At 43.1% G+C, this 21,305-nt stretch overlaps 2 protein-coding genes and 1 non-coding gene across 4 annotated transcripts; 2 read left to right on the forward strand and 1 right to left on the reverse strand.

Annotated features, from left to right (window-relative positions):
* Positions 1-342: 342 nt before the first annotated feature.
* Positions 343-416, reverse strand: trnat-agu (transfer RNA threonine (anticodon AGU)). Its single transcript has one exon. It is a non-coding gene; the product is annotated as a tRNA-Thr (tRNA).
* A 417-nt stretch (positions 417-833) lies between these two features.
* On the forward strand, positions 834-13,805 carry LOC135260843 (E3 ubiquitin-protein ligase MARCHF6-like). Of its 2 annotated transcripts, XM_064346469.1 has the most exons (23): positions 834-1,221; positions 2,232-2,331; positions 3,113-3,186; positions 4,716-4,859; positions 5,144-5,216; positions 6,249-6,417; positions 6,544-6,727; positions 7,038-7,099; positions 7,353-7,385; positions 7,528-7,579; positions 7,835-7,893; positions 8,016-8,096; positions 8,786-8,854; positions 9,527-9,601; positions 10,021-10,155; positions 10,512-10,631; positions 10,730-10,830; positions 11,192-11,329; positions 11,647-11,854; positions 12,250-12,319; positions 12,412-12,593; positions 13,050-13,088; positions 13,596-13,805. In XM_064346469.1, the coding sequence occupies exons 1-23, from the start codon at positions 1,203-1,205 to the stop codon at positions 13,788-13,790; spliced, it is 2,382 nt and encodes a 793-aa protein (XP_064202539.1). In that variant the 5' UTR covers positions 834-1,202; the 3' UTR covers positions 13,791-13,805. The 2 variants fall into 2 exon arrangements, with proteins under 2 accessions (XP_064202539.1, XP_064202540.1); XM_064346470.1 differs by lacking the exon at positions 13,050-13,088 and having other exon boundaries at positions 835-1,221.
* Positions 13,806-14,088: 283 nt separating this feature from the next.
* Positions 14,089-15,542, forward strand: LOC135260313 (E3 ubiquitin-protein ligase MARCHF6-like). The gene is made up of 4 exons (XM_064345558.1): positions 14,089-14,175; positions 14,437-14,569; positions 14,905-15,040; positions 15,199-15,542. Exons 1-4 carry the CDS (start codon positions 14,089-14,091, stop codon positions 15,278-15,280), a joined length of 438 nt encoding a protein of 145 aa, XP_064201628.1. The 3' UTR covers positions 15,281-15,542.
* The last annotated feature ends 5,763 nt before the right edge of the window (positions 15,543-21,305 follow it).

The raw sequence follows: 21,305 nt of genomic DNA on the forward strand, positions 1-21,305 counted from the left end.
ACAGAAATCAGAAACATTTTGGTTTGCCATATGTGCTGTATTTCCTGAACTTGTACAAATGGAGGGTTTTCATTGTAGCATCTGAGGGCGTAGACACTCCATCGTAACAATAAGTTCCAAAAATGGTTCATTTCACGATAAATTGAATTTCATGGTTTTTTGGCATTCCACTTAAATTACACGCAAAGCAATATTATTGCATCCTATTAACGTGTGTTAAATGGATTATTTTAGATCTTCAGTGTCCGTGTTGTAGAATGCTTGTCAAGTTTCAGCATTGCCGTTAGTGCTGTGACTTCAGTGGTAAAAGCATAGCGATAAAAGCACCACACAGTAGATAAAAGGCACCGCTGGGATTCGAACCCAGGATCTCCTGTTTACTAGACAGGCGCTTTAACCAACTAAGCCACGGCGCCGTTGTGAAACAAGCGAATCTTTTAGTCTTGAATACGCACTGTGCCTTCGTATGAATTTTTTTTTTTTGGTTTTTTAAGCTTTATGAACATAAATTCCACTCTGACTATAAATGAATAACCAACTGAGTAAGAATCTACACCCAGAAATGGTTCTAGGATTTACAAAAATCTATTTTATCTATGCAGCGTAAGCCTTGCATTTTGGGTGAGAATGGCATGTTTATCCAAAACCGAAAGTATTGCAGTTAATTCACCGAAAGGCAACCAAAATCTTTTAATTAATGTACAAGTACATGTAAATCAAAATAGCTTGGTACTTAATCTGTGGTTAAAACAAACGCTCAAGAAAAAGACCGGCATATTTACGAGCATATGGAACTTTTATTTTGAAACTCGTTTTGGAAACGTCACCGGAAGTTTGATTCCTATTGGGCTGGCACAGTGGCACACCACCTCACCTCTGCAGCTATCGTCCAGTTTTATAGCAAGCCGATATGGTCGGGGTTTGGTGGCTGGTTGGTTAACTAAGGAAATATGTTTCAACTTGAGTAGCTAATTAGCTAGATAATATACTCACACCTCGGGGTAATCGCCTAGAAAGTAGTCCAAACGTTGACGTGACAGCCAGTGCATGCTAAACAATAGGGTATTTAACGGGTTAGCACGATTTAGCTAATGTTTCTTTACGCCTAGTGAGCTAGCTAACAGTAGCTAAGCCTCTTTCCAGAGACGGTGCATTGATGTTTATTGTAGCTAACTAGCTACGACAGTGCGTCACCATTCAAGATGGACACCGCAGAGGAAGGTACAGTAACAAAATCTGCATTTTGTTCAGAAGGAAGTATTGGTCGTTCGCTAGCTAACTAATGTTTGGTCAACAGAAAAGGGCCCAGGCACGGATCTTAAATTACGCACGGTACACATGTAGCTTCCTAGCTAGCTCATGCACGGGGAGGAGTTCGCAGAGCTAACGGCAGCTTGCTACTAGCTGGATGTGATTGCAATTTAGGATGCATTCAAGTTTGCAGTGCAATCGCTTAGTTTGGTAGCTAGTTGCCAACCCATGTCTGTCTGTTGTTGATATAAATCACCTTGTTGTTGCATATTCAACTATGTAGCTAACGCTGGTTAATTTGCGTTCACGTTCCTCAATGTTGTCTGTCTCATAGTTGTCTGTAACTAACTAACGTTAACTAACGTAACTTAATGTAAGATTGATCATGCTACCGTTGATCGCTATATAACCCCAACTCTGTAACGTTAGCTTGCGCTAGCTAATTTGTCTACTACGATGCCCGCTAAGGATGTTGTAAATATGTTGTGGAGGAGGACGAGGACCGATTCTAGCAGTCTCCGCAGTTGGTGTCGAACGTTAGGTTAGATAGGCTAACTTGGCTACAAGTTAATGTAGTCAAAGACTGGTTGTTATGTTAGTTGGGTCTATCGTAATAGTTCTAGGTGAAGTTAACCAGATATCCGTATGTGCAACTTGCAGCCCTACTGTTGTATTGCAAAAGGCTGTTATTTTGTTTGCTTACCCAGTGTCTGTTGCTTATCACACGTTCGAACTAAAACATAGCATACGATTTTTTGAGTGGGTGAGTGGGGGGACTATTGAACATGGAAAAGAGAATGCCTACCAGGTGAACATTCATTGACCAGTCAGAATACATTCGACCCCTTCCCCCCTCAACACACACACAAACACGCATGTTAATTGTGGTGAAGACAGCTATGAGATGTCCAGCTTGTTCTTGCTGGTGTTCTTTTTGTTTTGTGCTGTTGGTGGCTAATTCACGTCCTTATCTCTTCTAGCGGACATATGCAGGGTGTGTCGTTCAGAGGGAACTCCGGATAAGCCCCTCTATCACCCCTGTGTCTGCACTGGCAGTATAAAATTCATCCACCAAGAATGGTACGTTCCCATGCGCGTAGCATGATACCTGCCAGTGTATATCACTCCATTTCTGCAAGTACCATATCCACCAGAAACAGGACAGGCTGTGCTATCATATGTTCCCATCTTCTGATTGGCCACATGTGATTGGGTCATTCCTTAAAGAGTCAGTTACAGAAGCTGCTGATTGGGTGTTTGGAATAGTTTAGATAATGTGTGTTGTCTTGTTAGGTGGCATAGCAGTGGGGGTGGATGATGTAAAGTGATCTTCTGTCATGTTTTTTTGTCTCCGTCCTGTAAATTTTTCACTTGATTTATTGTGCCTTTTAAAAAATTAATGAAAGGCAAATGGGTAGAGAGAAATGGAGTGTGCGCATTGAGATTAAAAGAGCAGGGGAACAGGACAGTTGGATAAGCTCATGTTCCCCACAGGAGGATTCTGATTGGCCTCTGTACATGTGTCATGCCAGGGTTTACTTTTTCCCACAATAAACCCAGGTGGTAACACTGAGCAGGTGTTAAAACGGCAGCCTTTTATTGCTCATAATAAGTCGGGGAGAGGAAAAATTTCTATTGTTTATAGAAATATAAAAAATTAGCCACTTTAAAGAGCAGGTCTTTAAAATGACTACTTGTTTATATTTCTACATGTTCACATCTCCTTGCATGATAACTTTGAGTGTAAGTGCACTGTGTAGCCCCGGGGGCAGTGAAACAGGATCTTTAATTCATTTATTTTTTTTGTCCATCTCTGCGTGTCAAAATACACTGAACTTTCTACTTCTTTGTGTTTTTACAGCTTGGTTCAGTGGCTGAAGCACAGTAGGAAAGAATACTGTGAATTATGCAAGCACAGGTTTGCGTTCACGCCAAGTAAGTAACTCCAGGTCATTATGCGTTGATGCTCTGTAAGCTGCATGCATTTTGTCACTATGCCTCTGCAGTATGGCCCACGTGAATGTTTGAATTCATACACTGGCTGCATTGTTTATGGATTCCACCCCCCCCCCCCTTCAAAAACCTGCTGTATAAAGCCCCTATGCGATGTCCAGTTACATTACTTCTGTGTTTGTTTCCTCATGGTAAATTTCTTTGGGCACTTTATGGATTAGCTCCAGAGTCCGTAAATAGCGTTCTAGAAGGCATTCTGGACATGCTTGTTCTACATCTGGCGTTTGAGACATGGTTATTACAGGCTTGAAAGGAACCACATCAGGGCTTTTATACTTTTGCAAGCATTGTTTCTTAGTCAGGGAATTGTTCCTCTGGCAGGTATTATCATTAGTCAGTGAAACATGCCACGGCTGCTGTCTTGTCAGGGAAGAGATCGGAGATTGCTTTTGTTTTTAATATTAAAGGATTCCCATGTAAGTTAGCTGGCTGGACAGCTTATGTATTGATGATATCTAGTTGGTAATAGCTGGCTATAGCTGCATTTCTGTTGTCACAAAGTTATAGATATAGGCTAAAACTATTGTGGGATAATGCACTGTAATGCTGTGTAATGGTGAAGTAACGTTATCTGAAATTGGTTTTCAGGACAGCGAGAGTGCGTAATTGCAACAGTCACATTTTTAGTGCTAATGTGTCCAACAGTACCTGAAATGCTCTCCAGGACATCTCATGGATAGGTCCATTATCTCATTGTGATTCACAGGAGGAACAAGAACATGCAGTACTATAGGCACTGTGCAGTTCAGCTTGTTATACTCCGATTGATTGTCAAGGTGAAAAGGCGATACAATGTAAATGTACAGCTGTAGGCTTGACTGTTTTTAGACAGTTGTCTCAGCTCTTTCCACAAGTAATTGACAATCACAAATAGTTACCTTTCTTTTAAATAAGAAAGGTGCCTGTATTTACCATGTGATCAGTAGTGTAGGAGTCGTACCCTCACGTGCGTCAGTCTCTCTGCAGTGGCAGATTAATGGATCTTTGTGACATTTAAATGGTTTGTTACATAATCCCAAAGCCTTGTAGCAGTCTTGCATTGGAACTAGTTTTTTTAATGGACATGCAGGGATAAAGAACATGAGACGGACATTTCTGAAGATTTCATACAGTTAGATGCAAAAATATTGGGACAGTGACACAACTCTGTTGTTTTGGCCCTTTACTCCAGCACATTGCATTTGAAATTAAACAAGGTTAAAGTGCAGATTGTCAGCTTTAACTTCAGGGCATTTACATCCATATCGAGTGACCCGTGTAGGAATTGCAGCTCTTTGTATGCATAGTCCCCACATTTTTTTTTAAGGGGAGCACATGTAATGGGACAGTTGGCTGCTCATGGCTGTTTCTTGGCTTTGTTTCTGAAGATGCCAGCTTGCGCTGGTGTGTGGAAGTTGTCTGCCCTTTCATATGAAGTCACTTCCTGTGTTTTCATTTCCTTTCCCCGCCAGTCTACTCTCCAGACATGCCTTCGCGGCTCCCGGTCCAGGACATTTTCGCAGGGCTGGTGACCAGCATCGGCACGGCCATCCGATACTGGTTTCACTACACGCTGGTGGCCTTCGCCTGGCTGGGAGTGGTTCCTCTCACTGCCTGTGAGTACAGCCCAGCTCGGTACACTCGCACAGGCCATAGCTACCAGACCGTGAGGTTTAACAGTGCCAAATTTGGGGCGGTGGCATCATATGCTAGCGGACTGTTTCAGGCTATTCAGTGGGGTTTTTTGTGTAAATAACATTTTGATTGATCGCAAGAAGAAAGTGATTGACAGTTTATTGTAGTTGTTGCTTCAGATCTGTAGGTTGTTGATATTACGTGATGGCTCCACCCATTTCGTAGATTTTGATTTGTTAATGTATTCACTGTTTGTATCTGACAGGTCGCATCTATAAGTGTCTGTTTACTGGCTCCGTGAGCTCTCTCCTAACTCTGCCACTGGACATGCTGTCTACGTAAGTGTTCCTGACTCACACACACACACACACACACACACCCACCCACCCACTCACTCCCACTCCCTGATACTCCCAGCACTTTAGATCCAAGTCATTACAAGGCCAGTGCTCTACACGATCCCTCTGGAACAGGGATGTTAAGTAACATTAGTTCTCAGATGTGCTTTAATTATTCATATAGGGTTAATAGGTCACGTGGTACTCTGGCAGGTTAATGGTACACATTTAAATCGATTGCTGATGCCTTGCATTGATACACAGGAAGCATCAGTAGTCCGTGGAATAAAATACAGAATTTTCTGGTAAAATCCTGAATGGTATGCATTTCAGGCTTCAGAAAGTAGTAAAAACATAATGGCATGGTAATAAACACGGAAGGGTTAAAACAGAAATAGGCTAATAGTTCTTCACGACAAGACGAGAGGAAATGGGTGTAATGAAAGGCTGAAATGACAGCATTGCTGTAAATTTTCCTCCATTTGATAATCTAACGTAATGGCTGTCTGCATTTCATCACACAACTCGTTAATAAGTGGAAAGAAACGAGAAAAGCCCGTGAAAATGTCATTAAATCATAAATCAAATTTATGAGTGAGGCAATGTTAGCGTGCTAAATTACATAAACATTTTAATGCAAAGTATTCTAAATTTGTTAGCTGGATTACCGCTTCATGGCATGGCTGCAAAGATCAGAGATAAAGTATTGATTGAATGACAAATCAATTCATCCACTGCAGATATTAAAAATACCAAAGCATGTGCTCCTTCTGCGGACTGATCTGTTATTCTAGACCTGTCCACATCTCTAAGGATGAGAGACTGCTTTTCTGTAGCACTGTCTGCTTTTGTCCTTAACACAGCACAGTTATATTTCTGCTGAATGTAATGGGCTTCTTTATTCAACACAGTTAACACACACCTGACAGTTTGGATCACACCCTCACATGGTGTAATGGGATGTTTTTGGCCTAAGTGTGACAGGATGGTGGAAATGGGTCTGACAGGGGGTTGTCCATTCCTTTGTTCCAGAGAGAACCTGCTGGCGGACTGCCTGCAGGGCTGTTTCGTGGTCACCTGCACCCTGTGCGCTTTCATCAGCCTGGTGTGGCTGCGGGAGCAGATCGTCCACGGCGGCGCCCCCCAGTGGCTGGAGCAGAACCCGCAGCAGCCCGCCAACGCCGCCGGCCAGCCCAACGAGGTAGTTAAAACTGAACATTGAGGCAAATTCAGGTTTAGGCGCTTCTGTGCGCAGACGTGCAGTAGAGAGATGCAGAGAGAAGGTTCCAGAAGTAAGGCAGTGACCGTGACTTTGCCTCTGCGGCAGGTCCCCGGTGCTGGGGACGGGGAGCAGCAGCCGGCCCCGCCTCCCGCCGACCCCCCGGCGGAGAACGCGGCGGCCGAGGCCCCCGACCTCCCACCGGACCCCGCCGACGACGTGGAGGCGGACAACGAGGAAGAGGAAGATGCCGCCGCCGAAGACGCTGCGGAGGAGAACAATGGTGGTCAAGGTAGCGGCAGCCTGGAGAGAGAGCTGCGTGTGATGTGCCACACAAACACACACGCACGCACAGATGCAATACATGCACAGACGTGCAAGCACACATGCATGTATGCATACATACATGCTTGCTCAGGAGTCTTGTTGAAAAAGGCTTCAGAACCTTTGATCACAAGGATGGCTGACTTTGTCCTGTCTGATCAGTAGGTGGATCTAATGGGGTCGGTACCAGTTGAACACTGATAGTGTTTTATGTATGGCCAGTGGATTAGGCCAGTGAGCAGGAGCAGGAGTGAGCTGGTGTGTCTGTCTCTCTGCAGATGACATGAACTGGAATGCACTGGAATGGGATCGCGCTGCAGAGGAGCTCACCTGGGAGAGGGTCATTATTCTACTTCTTCTTTTTCTTCTTCTACCTCTCTTCTGTTTAGAATTCAGGGTGTTTCATAAAACCTTGATAATGTCGTATAACAAGCACCTACAGGCCTGTTCACTCTGGCTCTTAATGGATGTAGGATATCAGTGAGTCTTACTGATGATCATGTGCACAAGGAATAGAGTTTGTTCATTTACAAGGTCCATGCATTTTTTAAAAATCCATGGTGAAAAGAAATCTTTCTTTTTGTTTTTCACAGATGCTTGGACTCGATGGCTCCTTGGTGTTCCTGGTGTGTAAATCTTTTACTAGGTTCTCTTCACAGTCAGATTTAAGTTTTGTGGACCTTGCTTGGTGATAGTTAAAGTAAAAACAAGCAAACCAGCTGTAGATCTGTGCAAATACGGAAGTGACCTGTTCCTCTTCTGTTGCAGGAGCACGTGTTCTGGGTGGTCTCGCTGAATACACTCTTTATTCTGGTGTTCGGTACGCATTGGTTATATTTCTCATCAAACAGCACGATTCTATGACAATATTAAACCAGAAGAAAGTGATTGGTTGGCCATACCATTGTCCTTGCCTGTTCTTTGTACCATAGTTAACTTACTATATTTATATAAGAAGTTATATTTGTGAAGTGAAACTGAATAATTTTATGAAAGAATAGAATTAGTGCCTTATAAATATACGTACTTGCTTTATTTAAAAATGTCAATTGGAATATACTTTGTTTTTGAACAGCTTTCTGTCCCTATCATATTGGACACTTCTCTGTAGTGGGCCTTGGCTTTGAAGAATATGTAAGTATTGACCACACATTATTTTTGATATACATACTATTATGTCCGTGTGAAATCGAATGCAATTAATTTAATCAACTAATAATTATAACAATGGCAACTAATCATTTTGTTCTTTCTAGGTCCTAGCCTCACATTTTGAGGGCCTGATCACGACCATTGTGGGCTACATCCTCTTAGCCCTCACACTCATCTTGTGTCACGTATCCTTCCGCGCTGCATTATCTCGGTGGCCTAGTTCTTATGTTGAGACATGTTCCAGGCCTGTGCAGTTCACCTCTAAAGTGGGCGTACCACTAAAATGTGATATTCCAGAGCTGGTTGCATACTGTGTTAGAAGAGTTGTTATTAAATAAGAGGTTTTTCGGAGTCTTTGCATACCTTAAAAGCCTTGAGAAGCTGTTGCCAGGACAGAATGGTTCACAGATGACAGTGATGTAGTCGAATGGCACATCAGAACAGGCACAAATATGCTAATGGGATTTCAGCACATCTCATTCAGCGGTATAAATGCAGTGTGTCTGACTTCATTGCCTGGACTGCTGTGCTATGTGCCATTATCAGTTCATTCACTGTAATGGATGACTGCTTCCATCTGGTTTAAGCATTTAATTTAAACATCAGCGGTGGAAAGAAGAGGTGTTATTTTCTCTGTAGGTCACCATTAAGGCCTTCAGCGCTGTAATGTAAGCAAATGTGCATCTGTGAACAGTGACGGGCACCTGTGGCGGCTTTCAGAACCCATCGGTTGTTGATTTAAATAACAGATATCATTACGCACTCCCACCCCCTTGAGAACTGGTGAACTGTTGATGACCCATTGCCACTACATCCGCTACAGCCTGCAGTGCTGTGGCTATTTAACACTCTGTTCCTTAATGAAGATACTCAGGGCTTGGCCGCATTGCTGAGGTTCCAGAGGTCCCGCCGGTTATTAGGAGTCTGCTACATTGTTGTGAAGGTAATGCTTTTCATTTAACAATTGAGGTCCATCCTTTACCAGGCCTTATAAATATATATATTTATATCTTTTTTTTATGCCTCCGAGACGGCACAGCCCTGGCTGGAGGCGTTATGTTTTCGGGTTGTCCGTCCATCCGTCCCGATTCTTGTGAACGCGATATCTCAGGGACGCCTTGAGGGAATTTCTTCAAATTTGGCACAAACGTCCACTTGGACTCAAGGATGAACTGACTAGATTTTGGTGGTCAAAGGTCACTGTGACCTCACAACACGTTTTTGACCATAACTCAAGAATTCATACCCTAATTAAGACAAAGTTTCACACAAATGTCTAATAGGATAAAATGATGAAGTGATGACATTTTATATGCAAGCTGGCTACCGGTTGGCGGAGGCATACAACCACGAGGCAGTATTTCTAGTTTTACCAGGGACTATATCTAATTTGAGCGGGTATGGCATTTCACCAGTAGTCTAATGTGTATCCAGTACAGAAGCTTTGTGTTATTACTATTATTACTTCTCAGTCATGATCTGTTTAGGATTTTTTTTGTGCTAAATAAGTGATAATCTGCAGTTTAATTTTTCACCACTGTAGATTGCAGTAATGCGTTTATGCTACGCAGTTTTGCACAGTATAAAAAATTCTGTTTTCTGTTTTGTTGGTCAGGTTTCCTTACTGGTTGTCGTAGAGATAGGAGTCTTCCCCCTCATCTGTGGCTGGTGGCTTGACATATGCTCCCTGGTGAGTAAACTGAGCTGTGATTGGTCAAGCTCATACCAACTACTCTCGTCTTTATGGAGAATTTACATCGGATGCCTAGACCAGTCCAGACCAGCGTTAAATTCTATCTATATCCATTTCAGACAAAGTTAATTGAGCACAGATTTGATGAAGACCTAACATTAGCATACACAGAGATTTCAACAAGCTTTGATGAAAACCAGAAATTAGCAATGGAGATACTGTGGGTGGGGGTTGAATTTCCCTACATTAGCAGTTTCTGTATCTCTTGTCTGTAACCCTCTTTAACTCTTTTGGCTTCCCCCCCATCTGCTGAATATGGTGAGAAATGCATATGGAAGGCAGACTGTCCACTCTCCTATAAAAAAGCCCCAATGCTCTTTACCCTGACATGCGTGGTTCTGTGTTTCTGCGTGTAGGAGATGTTCGACGCCTCTCTGAAAGACAGAGAGCTTAGCTTCCAGTCGGCGCCGGGCACTACCATGTTCCTGCACTGGCTCGTGGGAATGGTCTATGTCTTCTACTTCGCTTCCTTTATACTCCTGCTTCGGGAGGTAGGTCACTGTTCCTGCATTCAACTTCCCCTAAAATACCTCACCTGGTCTGGCGTACACCCTGAGGTTCATCCTACCTAGGCTGCGTTAATACATCAAATCTTTCTGAAACTTTAAGCGACTGATCGTACCCGACTCAGTGACTTAGGCGATTGAAATTGAAGGTAAAAAGCTGTGTAAGAAACGACATATAATCATTTTAAATCCATCTGTGGTCAGATTGAACAGGGACCAGATTGAACAGGGGCTGTTTCTTTCATCACGGAAAAAGGAAGAAGGATTATGGTCATTTCAGAACACGTCTCGATTGAGGAACTGAATGACAGTGACCTGGACCTGTTTTATTGCTTCCATAGGTCCTCAGACCCGGAGTGCTGTGGTTTCTAAGAAACCTGAACGATCCCGATTTTAATCCAGTCCAGGAAATGATCCACCTGCCAATATACAGACACTTGAGACGATTCATTTTGTCAGTGGTATGTCTTCCTCTCCTCTCCTGCTGCTTGTCTTAATGCCATGGAACTACTACTGCTGAGGACCACAAGCTGGTGACTCTTATTCTTTTGTGTTGCAGGTGGTTTTTGGGTCTATTGTGCTTCTGATGCTGTGGCTTCCCATTAGAATAATCAAGCTGATTTTGCCCAGCTTCCTTCCTTACAACGTCATGCTGTACAGGTGCGCTCCTCTTCCCTTTCACTTTGTTCAGCTAGTCTACAGACAGGAGAGTGCAGAGCATTGTGCGTGTCATGTAATGAGAGATGACTCACACACGGCTGCTTTTATAAGGCAGCCATATCTAAATGGGTGAAGGTTTTTGTTTTTTTCTTTCTTTCCCCTCTAAGGTTGTAATGACCTGGTGGGTGGTAATTGGTTGTTCTTGTGTGAAAGCACTTCTGCCTTCTTTTAGCTGTGTGCTGTTCATCTGAGAGTGGTTAAAGAAAAGGGGGGGGTGGGACCAGCTGTAGGCTGGTGATTGGCTGTGCACAGTTGGAGCTCCGTGCTCATTGGCTGCTGCTGTGTTCTGGGTCCCTCCTAGCGACGCTCCAGTGAGCGAGCTGTCCCTGGAGCTGCTGCTGCTGCAGGTGGTGCTGCCGGCCCTCCTGGAGCAGGGGCACACACGCCAGTGGCTGAAGGGCCTGGTGCGGGCCTGGACCGTGTCTGCTGGCTACCTGCTGTGAGTAGCTGCCAAAAATGGCGGATTCGCCTCTGTCTCCACTGCACGTATTATAAGTCCCTGTAGACAATATTAATCGTTTTTTGGGAGGTGATTCCTAAGACCGATTGCTGCTTCTGGGTTATATTATAAAGGCATACAATCCTAAATGTGAGCAGTTCTGCTAGTCGTTATGTGTAAGAGCATCATTAATAATACTACTGATTAAAAAAAGTAATTATTGGGTTATGAATTATTTGGGTTCTGAGGCTGCTTTGAGTCCTTTTGCAGTGATCCTCACTCACCAGCACCCTGACGAGATCTGTTTACCCCCCCAGAGATCTGCACTCCTACCTTCTGGGAGACCAGGAGGAGGGGGACAACAATGGCAATCAGGCAGCCAATAACAACGCCCAGGCCCGCAACAACAACAACGCCCTCCCTGTGGCGGGGGAGGGGCTTCACGCTGCCCATCAGGCCATCCTGCAGCAAGGCGGGCCAGTGGGCTTCCAGCCCTACCACCGGCCAATGAGGTTCCCTTTTCGGGTGAGTGGCACACGGGTGCGTGTCCTCGCCTGTCCTCGCTGGCTCACCGTAGCTGGCTACATTTAATGAAATCGATTCAGATTGCTTTAGATCAGGGCTGCTCAGCCCTGTTCCTGGAGATCTGCTGTAGCTTTTCATTTAGACCTTAATTTGACTCACCTGATTGTATTAATTAGCAGCTTGAGACTTCTCGCTGTTGAATGAGGTGTGCTTTGTTAGGGTTGGAGTGAAGACGTACAAGACGGTAGATACCCAGGGTTGGGCGTCTCTGTTTTAGATGTTGTGGATACATCTTGATGATTTTAAGGGATTACCCTCCCCATAAATCACCTGCCCCTCTCATTCATGTTGAGTGAGTTGCTCAGACGTATTTTCTTCTTCTGTTTTTCTGCTAGATCATGCTGCTGATAGTGTTCATGTGCGTGACCCTGCTGGTGGCCAGCCTGGTGTGCCTGACCTTACCGGGTAAGTGCCGTGAGACCATGCCCCGCCTCGCGCCCGTGTTCGACGCCGGCCTGCGCTGACTCCTCTCCCCTCCTCCTCCTCCACCCCTGCAGTGTTCTCTGGCCGCTGGCTGATGTCCTTCTGGACGGGCAGCGCTAAGATCCACGAGCTGTACACAGCGGCGTGTGGGCTGTACATGTGCTGGCTGTCCATCCGCGCCATCACCGTGCTGCTGGCCTGGATGCCGCAGGGCCGCCGGGTCATCCTGCTCAAGGTCCAGGAGTGGACGTTCATGGTAAAGCACCTGGTCACGTGACCTGCAGTCACTATAGGGCATTAGAACAAAGCACGTTGCCACATGACCTGCAGTCACTATATGGCAGAACAAAGCATGTGGTCACATGACCAGCAGTCCATATATGGCATTAGAACAAAGCATGTGGTCACATGACCAGTACTCACAATATGGCATTAGAACAAAGCATGTGGTCACATGACCAGCAGTCACAATATGGCATTAGAACAAAGCATGTGGTCACATGACATGCAGTCACAATATGGCATTAGAACAGGTGCATTCAAGATGATAAACTTGAGAAGCAAATGAAGTATAACAACAAAATGAAAATAATGATAATTGTAGTTGCTGTAGTCGCAGTTGACATTACAACTGTTACTACTACTACTGCTATTACTACTACTTGTAGTAGCAGCAGTGTTAGTTGTAATATCATTAGCATGTGTTTTGCAGGTTCCTGTCCCTGTTCCGGGGAATTTCCTGTTATTGTGGGTGGGTGTAATCTGCTGTAAATCCAGATTATGTAGAATCCTAACTCATGTCACGGTGTGCTAACCTGAGCTGCCCAACTCTCTGCTGAAAGAAGCCGTTCATTTGGCCATAATCCTCTGACAGAAAACAAAAAATAAAAAGGTCTTTTACATATTTATTCTGTAAACTATTCTTCTGTTGTAAAGCTCATTTTCAGTAATCTCCAGTCCTGCAAACGTTTGGCATGTAGGCCTGTGTGCGTGTCCTGCATTTACCTTCTGCACTGTGGCCTTAGCCTCTGTGCAAGCAACCTCCACGAGTTAACACCGACTTCAGGTTTCTGTATGCATTTCCCTACATGCAGGTCCCATTGCTGCTGATATCTTTAACCCTGATAATGATGTTGTGCTGTTAAATGGCCATTAGTCTACACTGCAGGGCTGAAAGTTGACTGTGGAGGCATTAGAGCGCATGAGGGAGTTTTCAGATCTTTAGGCTGATCGCTGTGCGTTGCGCTGATGTTTTTAGATCGTGAAGACGCTGATCGTGGCGGTGATGCTGGCCGGTCTGATCCCGCTCCTTCTGGGCCTGCTCTTTGACCTGGTCATAGTGGCTCCTCTGCGGGTCCCCCTGGACCAGACACCCCTCTTTTACCCCTGGCAGGTGTGTACGTGCCATCAACGCTCAAACTTACTCATGGGACTCACATTCAAGCCACGATAGGAATGCAGTTTTCACCTGAAATTAGTGTCTCCATGCACACTCCTCTGATCTGATGCAATGGAATGCAAGATCATTCATGAGGCAAAACAGCTGATTTAAAAACTGTTGTGCGCACACATCCCATGTGCTTAGTGAACTAGCGGATCTAGGAACAGTCTGTTGTGTGCACACCTCTTACATGCTTAGTGATCTGGCTGATCTAGGAACAGTCTGTTGTCACACATCACTCTTACAACACTAGAAGACCCTCCCGCTTCTCTCTGTCTGGAAATGTCTGTGCACCACACACTGGACTGTGATGGCTCTGGGAGTTCTCCACGCCAAAATAATCGCTGCCATCACCCTCATGGGCCCTCAGTGGTGGCTGAAGACCGTCATTGAGCAGGTGTGACCCCTCCCTTCCTAAAGGATCTGCTCTTTAGCTGTGTTTCTGTGGAATATGGTCACACACCTTTTACAACACAAAGACCCTCCCGCCTCTTTCTCCTGACTGTCTGTGTGGAGAATGTCATGGCAGCTGCCATCACTTTGACTGTGAATTGTGGCTCTTTGATTATTCTGAATAGTTTCCTGCTTGTTAAATATTTGGATATTTTTCTCGCTCCTGAACACGTGCACCTCCCCCCCCCCGCGCCCTGTCTTTCAGGTGTACGCCAACGGGATCCGCAACATCGACCTGCATTTCATAATCCGCAAGCTGGCGGCCCCGGTGATGGCCGTGCTGCTGCTGTCCCTCTGCGTGCCCTACGTCATCGCCGCAGGCATCGTGCCCCTCATGGGTGCGTCTCTACCCCCCCGTCAGCTCCATGCCCCTGTGCGTGTGTGTGTCTCTGCGTGCCTGTGTATGCGAGCGTGTATGTCTGTCTGTGTGTGTGTGCGCCTGCGTATGCAAGTGTGTGTCTCCATGTGCTTGCATGCATGCTGTGCGTGTCTGTGTGTGCCTGTGCATGTCTGCGTGTGCCTGTGTGTCTGTCTGTCTGTCTGTCTGTCTATGCGAGTCTGTCTGCGTGTGTGTGTTTGTGTGTGCATGCCCGTGTGTGCCTGCGTGTGTGCACACGCATGTGCAGATAGAGGGGATGAAATGAAGTCTCATCGCAGCGCTGTCGTTCTGCAGGCGTTACCATGGAGATGCAGAACCTGGTGCAGCGGCGGATCTACCCCTTCCTCCTGATGGTGGTGGTGCTCATGGGAATCCTCTCCTTCCAGCTCCGACAGTTCAAGCGCCTCTACGAGCACATCAAGAACGACAAGTCAGTCCTCCCCCTCTCTCTCTCCCTCTCTCTCTCTTCCCCTTCCTACCTCACTACCTCTGTCCCTTCCTCCCTCCCTCCCTTCATCTTTAATTTCTTTCTATTTCCTCTTCCCCTCTCACTTTCTCCGTCCTCACTTTCTCCCTCTCTCCTTCCAGGTACCTGGTCGGGCAGAGACTTGTGAACTACGAGCGCAAGACGGGCAAATCCAGCCCCGCACCCCCGCCCAGCTCCCCTTGAGCGAAGTGCCCGCTTCTCCTCCGGGGATCACTCCCTGGCTGGCCCCATCCCACACCCAAACTCGCTGCCCCTTCCTCTCTGTGGCCCTCTCTTCACCCTGCTTTAAACAATGCCCCCCACAGGTGTACATGTGTAAATATGCGAAACTGAAATTACACTTAAAAAAACAAACAAAAAAAACTTTGATTAAAAGAATGTGAATTGTATATCTTTAAAATGGAAGAAAATGTAAATTAATTTATTAAATTTAGTTGGCACTTTACCAGGGGGAGTCCTGTCTTTTTGCCGAGGGAGACCCTGACACTGATTGGGTGCATCCTCAGGGTAAAGTGTCAGCAGTGAAGAGCAGCATGATGGTGGTTGTAGTTTTATGCATGGCGTTTTTAAGGGATAGAATTTAAATCTACAAACAAGTCTGATGAGTGAGTGGGAAACCATAAGTTGATTGTATGTAATACTCAGGTGCAAGGTGACTCAGAAACTATATTATACATGTAATAGCATATATGTAATATGACTCAGTACACAGTAGATTGACAAACCATAAAACTCGCACTACTCATTTCAAGCACAAAATTAATTCTCATTCTAAACGGTAATTAGTAGTACAGCATATCTGGTCAGCTAGCAGGGTCATCTGTTTCTGGATTTCATTTCAATTTCTACCCCTATTTTATTTTAAACAGTATTTTGCCTGATCTGACATTTGAGCCAGATTTATTGGCAAGTGCATTAATAATGACTGAAAACAGTTTCTGTGTCCCTATATGAAAGGATTAACTGTGGCCAAATCTATAAGTAAAACATTGTTTATATATAGAGCTAATAAGTTCTTGGAGCCAGGGTACTTGTGGAAAAAAATGCTTTGCATACACACCAGCTCTCCAAGAAGGGAATTTTTCACAACAGGTAATTGGTGTGCCTGCTGAGTGTGTGTCTGTGTGTATCAATTAATAAATCAATCAATCAATCAAACTTTGTTTATAAAGCACATTGCTGACAGCAGGTGCAACTCAATGTGCTGTACATAAAAAGACAGAAAAAACAGGGTGATTGAAGGATAAAAAAAAACATTCAAGACCTAAGGACAAAATAAAATCAAGATAAAAATTAGGGTAAACGGCAGTAGTAGAGAAAGTGGTGCAACAACAAACACAGCAGACAAATAAGGTCGGATAAATAACAGAGTAAATAGTTTAAAATAAACAAAAACGTTAAAAAAATAAAATCATTACTGTGGGCAGACATTGTGTGTTTGTGTGTATGTGAGTGTGCATGTGGCTCTGTTCCAGACACCTCCCTCAGAAGACCTTACACCTCATCAGCTGATGGTGTGTGTGTTGTCTAGAAGTTTGTGAAACTGTGTCCATTGCTTGGAATCCAGAGAGCCTTGCAAATCCATTGCATGCTCAACAGCTATAGCCATGTGGATGACCCCTTAATTTGACACCCTTGGGTGATACAAAAGGACTGGTAAAATACTTCAGTGGGAAATTAACCTATTTTCACGCATTTGAATATCTGACTTTGAAGATTAGATTCAGAGACTTGAGCTAAGGAATATAGAATATATCTTCAGCAATTTATTTTATTTATTTAGGCTATCTTGGGGATATATACGATTTTATGCTTGATCAAAGTAATATTCTGATCTAGGGAAAATGGAGCTCTTTCGTGAAGTTTTTTTTTTTGACAATGTAAAATACATTTTTAAGGAGACATCTCAGAAATATGGGTGGCAGTGGAGGTCTTTGTTCCACAGCAACTGACGTTATCGCAGTTCGTCATTTACCACCTGCTGGTATTCCAGTTATTTCAGTGGATGTGCTATTCCCATTCCTCGCCACACAGCGTCAGTGTAGAGCTTCAAATGGGCCGCTTTTGCTTTAAGATTACAGGTCCGTTTTTTATCGTAATGATTTATGGCATTTTGCCGATCATGGGCTTTTCAGAATAAGCTGCGTGTGGTGACGGTTTCACTTAAAAATTCACAAGACAACGGACCTGATTCAAATCCATCTTTTTTTAATACGCTATCATGGCCTTAACCACCATTTAGGACAGTGAGGTTGTGTCCTCAGTATTTTTTCAAAACATTTTCAAGGCGTACATTTCAAGAGATTTCTCTCAGTGTGTGGTTGTGACTTTTTGATGTGGACTGCAGCAAAACTGCCTCCAATTTAGCCACTACTATTTGAAAAATAAAGGGAATAGTCTAATTTACTGGCAGAATTAGTGCCCACAGAAACTTAATTTCAATTGCATAACTTGAATATGTAATTCTTAAACTGTTGTTAATTGTTAATAGCTGTTGTATTTGTTAACTTCAATTTGCTAGCTTAGTTGGGACAATGATGGGTTAAGGATTTAGGCCCAGAAATGAAGTGCAAAGCACTATGGTAAACCGTATCCAAGGTCATGCAAAGTAGAGGAGAAAGCATGCATATAAAGTATATCTAAAATGAGTTCACTCTTGATTTTATAACTAAAACCAGATTTATTCCTGAAATAGAAGCTCCACATTATTCTCAGTGTCTTAATTAGTTTATCTATATGCAATTTAAAACTAAACCTATCATCAAACCAGATCCCATGGTATTTTTAGCAAGGTGCACTTGCTATCTTGAGTGGTGATTTTCAATGCATCTAAGGACTGAGAATGAGACTTCGAAAGCACAAGACATTTAGTTTCGCCTGCATTAAGGACCAGCTCCAGATCGAAAGGTGCAGACTGAATATAATTAAAAACGGTTTGACTTATTTGAGGCTTGGGCAAGGGTGGGGGCATGAAGTGTGTCATCAGCATATAAGTGGATATTACATTGTGAGTTGACTAAAACATGAAAAAGATTATTAATATACATAGAAAATAACACAGGACCCAGGATGGAGCCTTGAATAACTCCTTGGTTGCTCACAGAAAAGAGGACTTTAGGCCCTCAACAGATAACGCTTGGGTTCTATTGGAAATATAATTTGAAAACCAATCCACTGTAGCAGACCCAAAACCAATGTCCCTTAATCTATCAATTAAGATGAAGGCCTTTGATGCAACCATGGTCAAATGCATCAAAGGCCTTTGAAAGGTCAACAAAAAGAGCAGCACTGTGTTGTTTATTGTCAAGGGCTTGGACTATTGTTAATTACTACATTACTACTAGATTTCAGTTTCCTGTATCTTTAAATGTCTTTAAACACATTTCCATTTATTTATTACGCTGTAGTTAATGAATAATACAATTTTTCATCCACTGAATGAAGAAAATGAAATATTTAGAATGTTTGCTTTTTTAACATTTTGCACTATGAATTATGACATTTTTTCACTGAAACAGATGTGTAACCATAGATGTAAAAACAGGTTTGCCTTTTTTTATTGTGGTTGCTGAATAAATATGTTTTCTCACCACCTGAATGAAAAGATGACAATTTTTTTCACTTTCAGGAAGACTGTAGACTTTCATATTCTGATAGTTTCTCATGGTAACATATTTTTCATCATAACCAAATATATGGATTCAAAAACTTTTTTATTTCACCATGGTAGTTTAATTAACATGATTTCATATTTATCTAAATAAAAAAAATTGTATTTAGAAGTAATGCATTTAACTTTTTGGACATAAGGCTATAGTTTTTTTGTTTTTATTTTGCTGTTAGTGTAGACTAAATTTAGACTTCTAAATAAATATCTTCAAACACATTTTTATGCAGTAGTTTCACATTGGTTGTTAAATAAGCATTAGTGCCCATGCATTTGAATTTAAAAATGAATTTAGGATTTTTGCTTTTTTCCCCACTATTTGTATTTTTCCACATTTTTCATTCTGCTGATGTTTGATAACCATGCTCATTTCATTTTTATTTGTATAACTGCACTTTTGGAAGTTGCTTTGGCACAAAGCACCTATCAAATGATTACATTGTAAACTACAGTATAAATTAAGTTTTAAATATGATGCTGTAATAGTGACATTAATGCGCCAGTTTTAACGGACTGGTAGCCCATGGGTGGTGATTGGCATCTCTTCATGATAATACAACCTCTTCTGGCCAATCAGATGCCTGCATCCTCCCTACCGCTGCAGCGCATGAAGTGTATTCTTCTGACCTAATGACTATGCAGCTCAACAGATTTACTGTTGTCTAAAAGAATGCATGCTTGTCAGGGCTCTCTCCAGCTAATGCAGGACACTGGAAGCAGCTGCCCCTGCACTTCAAAAAAAAAAAGAAAAAAAAAAACAAAGCTCTGGCAATGACTTCCTTGATTTTATTGATTTTTACCCTGCAGGTATTTTTGATTGTTCTGTCTGATTGCGAAGGCATCAGGCTTTCAGGAACATCACAAGCCAAGCAGAACAAAGCTGTCTCTTGGTACTACTCCAGGTTTAGATCTTATTGCTTTCAATTTGTTGTCACCAGCGTGGCAGGTGGGCAAGGTGTTGATTAGATTGTAAACATGCACTTTAATCCAGTTTTGTGAGAACAAACAGCCTGTTGAGCTATTAGAGGAAGGAAGAGGAAATAAGGTCATGGGATTTCAATTTCCCTGGATGCCAGGCTTTGAACAGTGAAGACAAAAGCCAAGAATATTTGTCACTGCACTTTCATAACCCTTTTCCACCTTAGAGCTGGAACCAGGCTGGCTCATTCTACCCCTTTCACACTGTAGAACCAGCTCATTATACTCCTTTTCCAGAGTACAGATTTTGCCTGACTTCATACCGCCCTCCAGATTTCATCTTGCCCCTTAATGAAAGTGTCCTACATCCGAACAAGTCGCTGGTGGTATACATCCTGTTATAAATATTCACTCTTCAGGTTTATCACACTGGAATGGTGAGTCTTGAAAATAAGTTACAGGATAGTTGGAGAGGAGTGAAGAGAACAAGAAGAGAGAAGCAAATGGAGTCAGAGGGAGAAGCTTATCATCAACAACTGTATCTGCCAAAGCAGGTCACAACCAAAGGCCAAATACGGCTCAGACACATTTTCTTTCTTCCATGGGCAACTTATGCAGAGTTCACACTACACGATTGTAGCCTTGATTTTCTACTCACCGACAGTTTTTGGAGATCGCTGACAAAAGCTGCAGAACAAAGGTAAAGCCCTAAACCAACCGACCTAGCTTCCAAGGGGTACTACAGGCAATATTCTGGCCATGGTTTATGAATTGAATAAAAGAATTAAGGGTATAACTACAAGAATTATAAGACAGTGAATATACTAGGTGTGTTGTATTTTATAATTACTTGCATGCCTGATTAATAGTGTGAGTACTCACCTGGTTTTGTGATATTGCATTAATATGGATATTTATTAGATAATAAGTATTCTTGTAAGCTTTCCCTTCTTCCCAGGATAAAGAGGTACATCCCCATCTGGCCTGGTAGAGTACCTGAAGAAAATAATAGAGTCATAATTCTCACCAGTTAGAGTCTTGACCTAGTGTCCAAATGGTACTGCAGGCAATATCCTGGTCATGGTTTATGCATTGAATAAAATAATTAAGGGTATAACTACAAGAGTTAAAGGACAGTGTACATATTAGATTTTTATGTTTTGTATTTCTATAATTACTTGCATGCCTGTTGAATAATACGAACACTCACATGGTTTTGTGATATGATATTAATATTGATACTTATTAGAGACAATTATTCTTGTAAGAGGAATATCATCATCAGAGTACCTGAATAAAATAATAGAGTTTAACAAGGAGCAATTCCACCCAGTCTCTTGTTCTAACCTTAACACAACTACTAGATTCAGCCTACACTTAACCTATGGACCCCCCGCCCCCCCATACTAAGTACTTACTATCCTTCCGGAAAAAAAAATTTTCTCTCCCCCCTGCCAGAGCAGTTGTCTGGAAGAGGAAGGGTTGGTGGTTCGATCCACACGCGGGACGTGCCTAAGTGCTCCCGCCACCCACTCCCTCATATACATGATCGTTCCTGTGGTGTTGTCAAACAAAAAGAGAGATTGTTTTACCAGTACCTGTGCCTGCTTGACACTTCAGTGT

This window comes from Anguilla rostrata, chromosome 8 (assembly GCF_018555375.3).
Source record: "Anguilla rostrata isolate EN2019 chromosome 8, ASM1855537v3, whole genome shotgun sequence".
Classification (NCBI taxonomy): domain Eukaryota; kingdom Metazoa; phylum Chordata; class Actinopteri; order Anguilliformes; family Anguillidae; genus Anguilla; species Anguilla rostrata.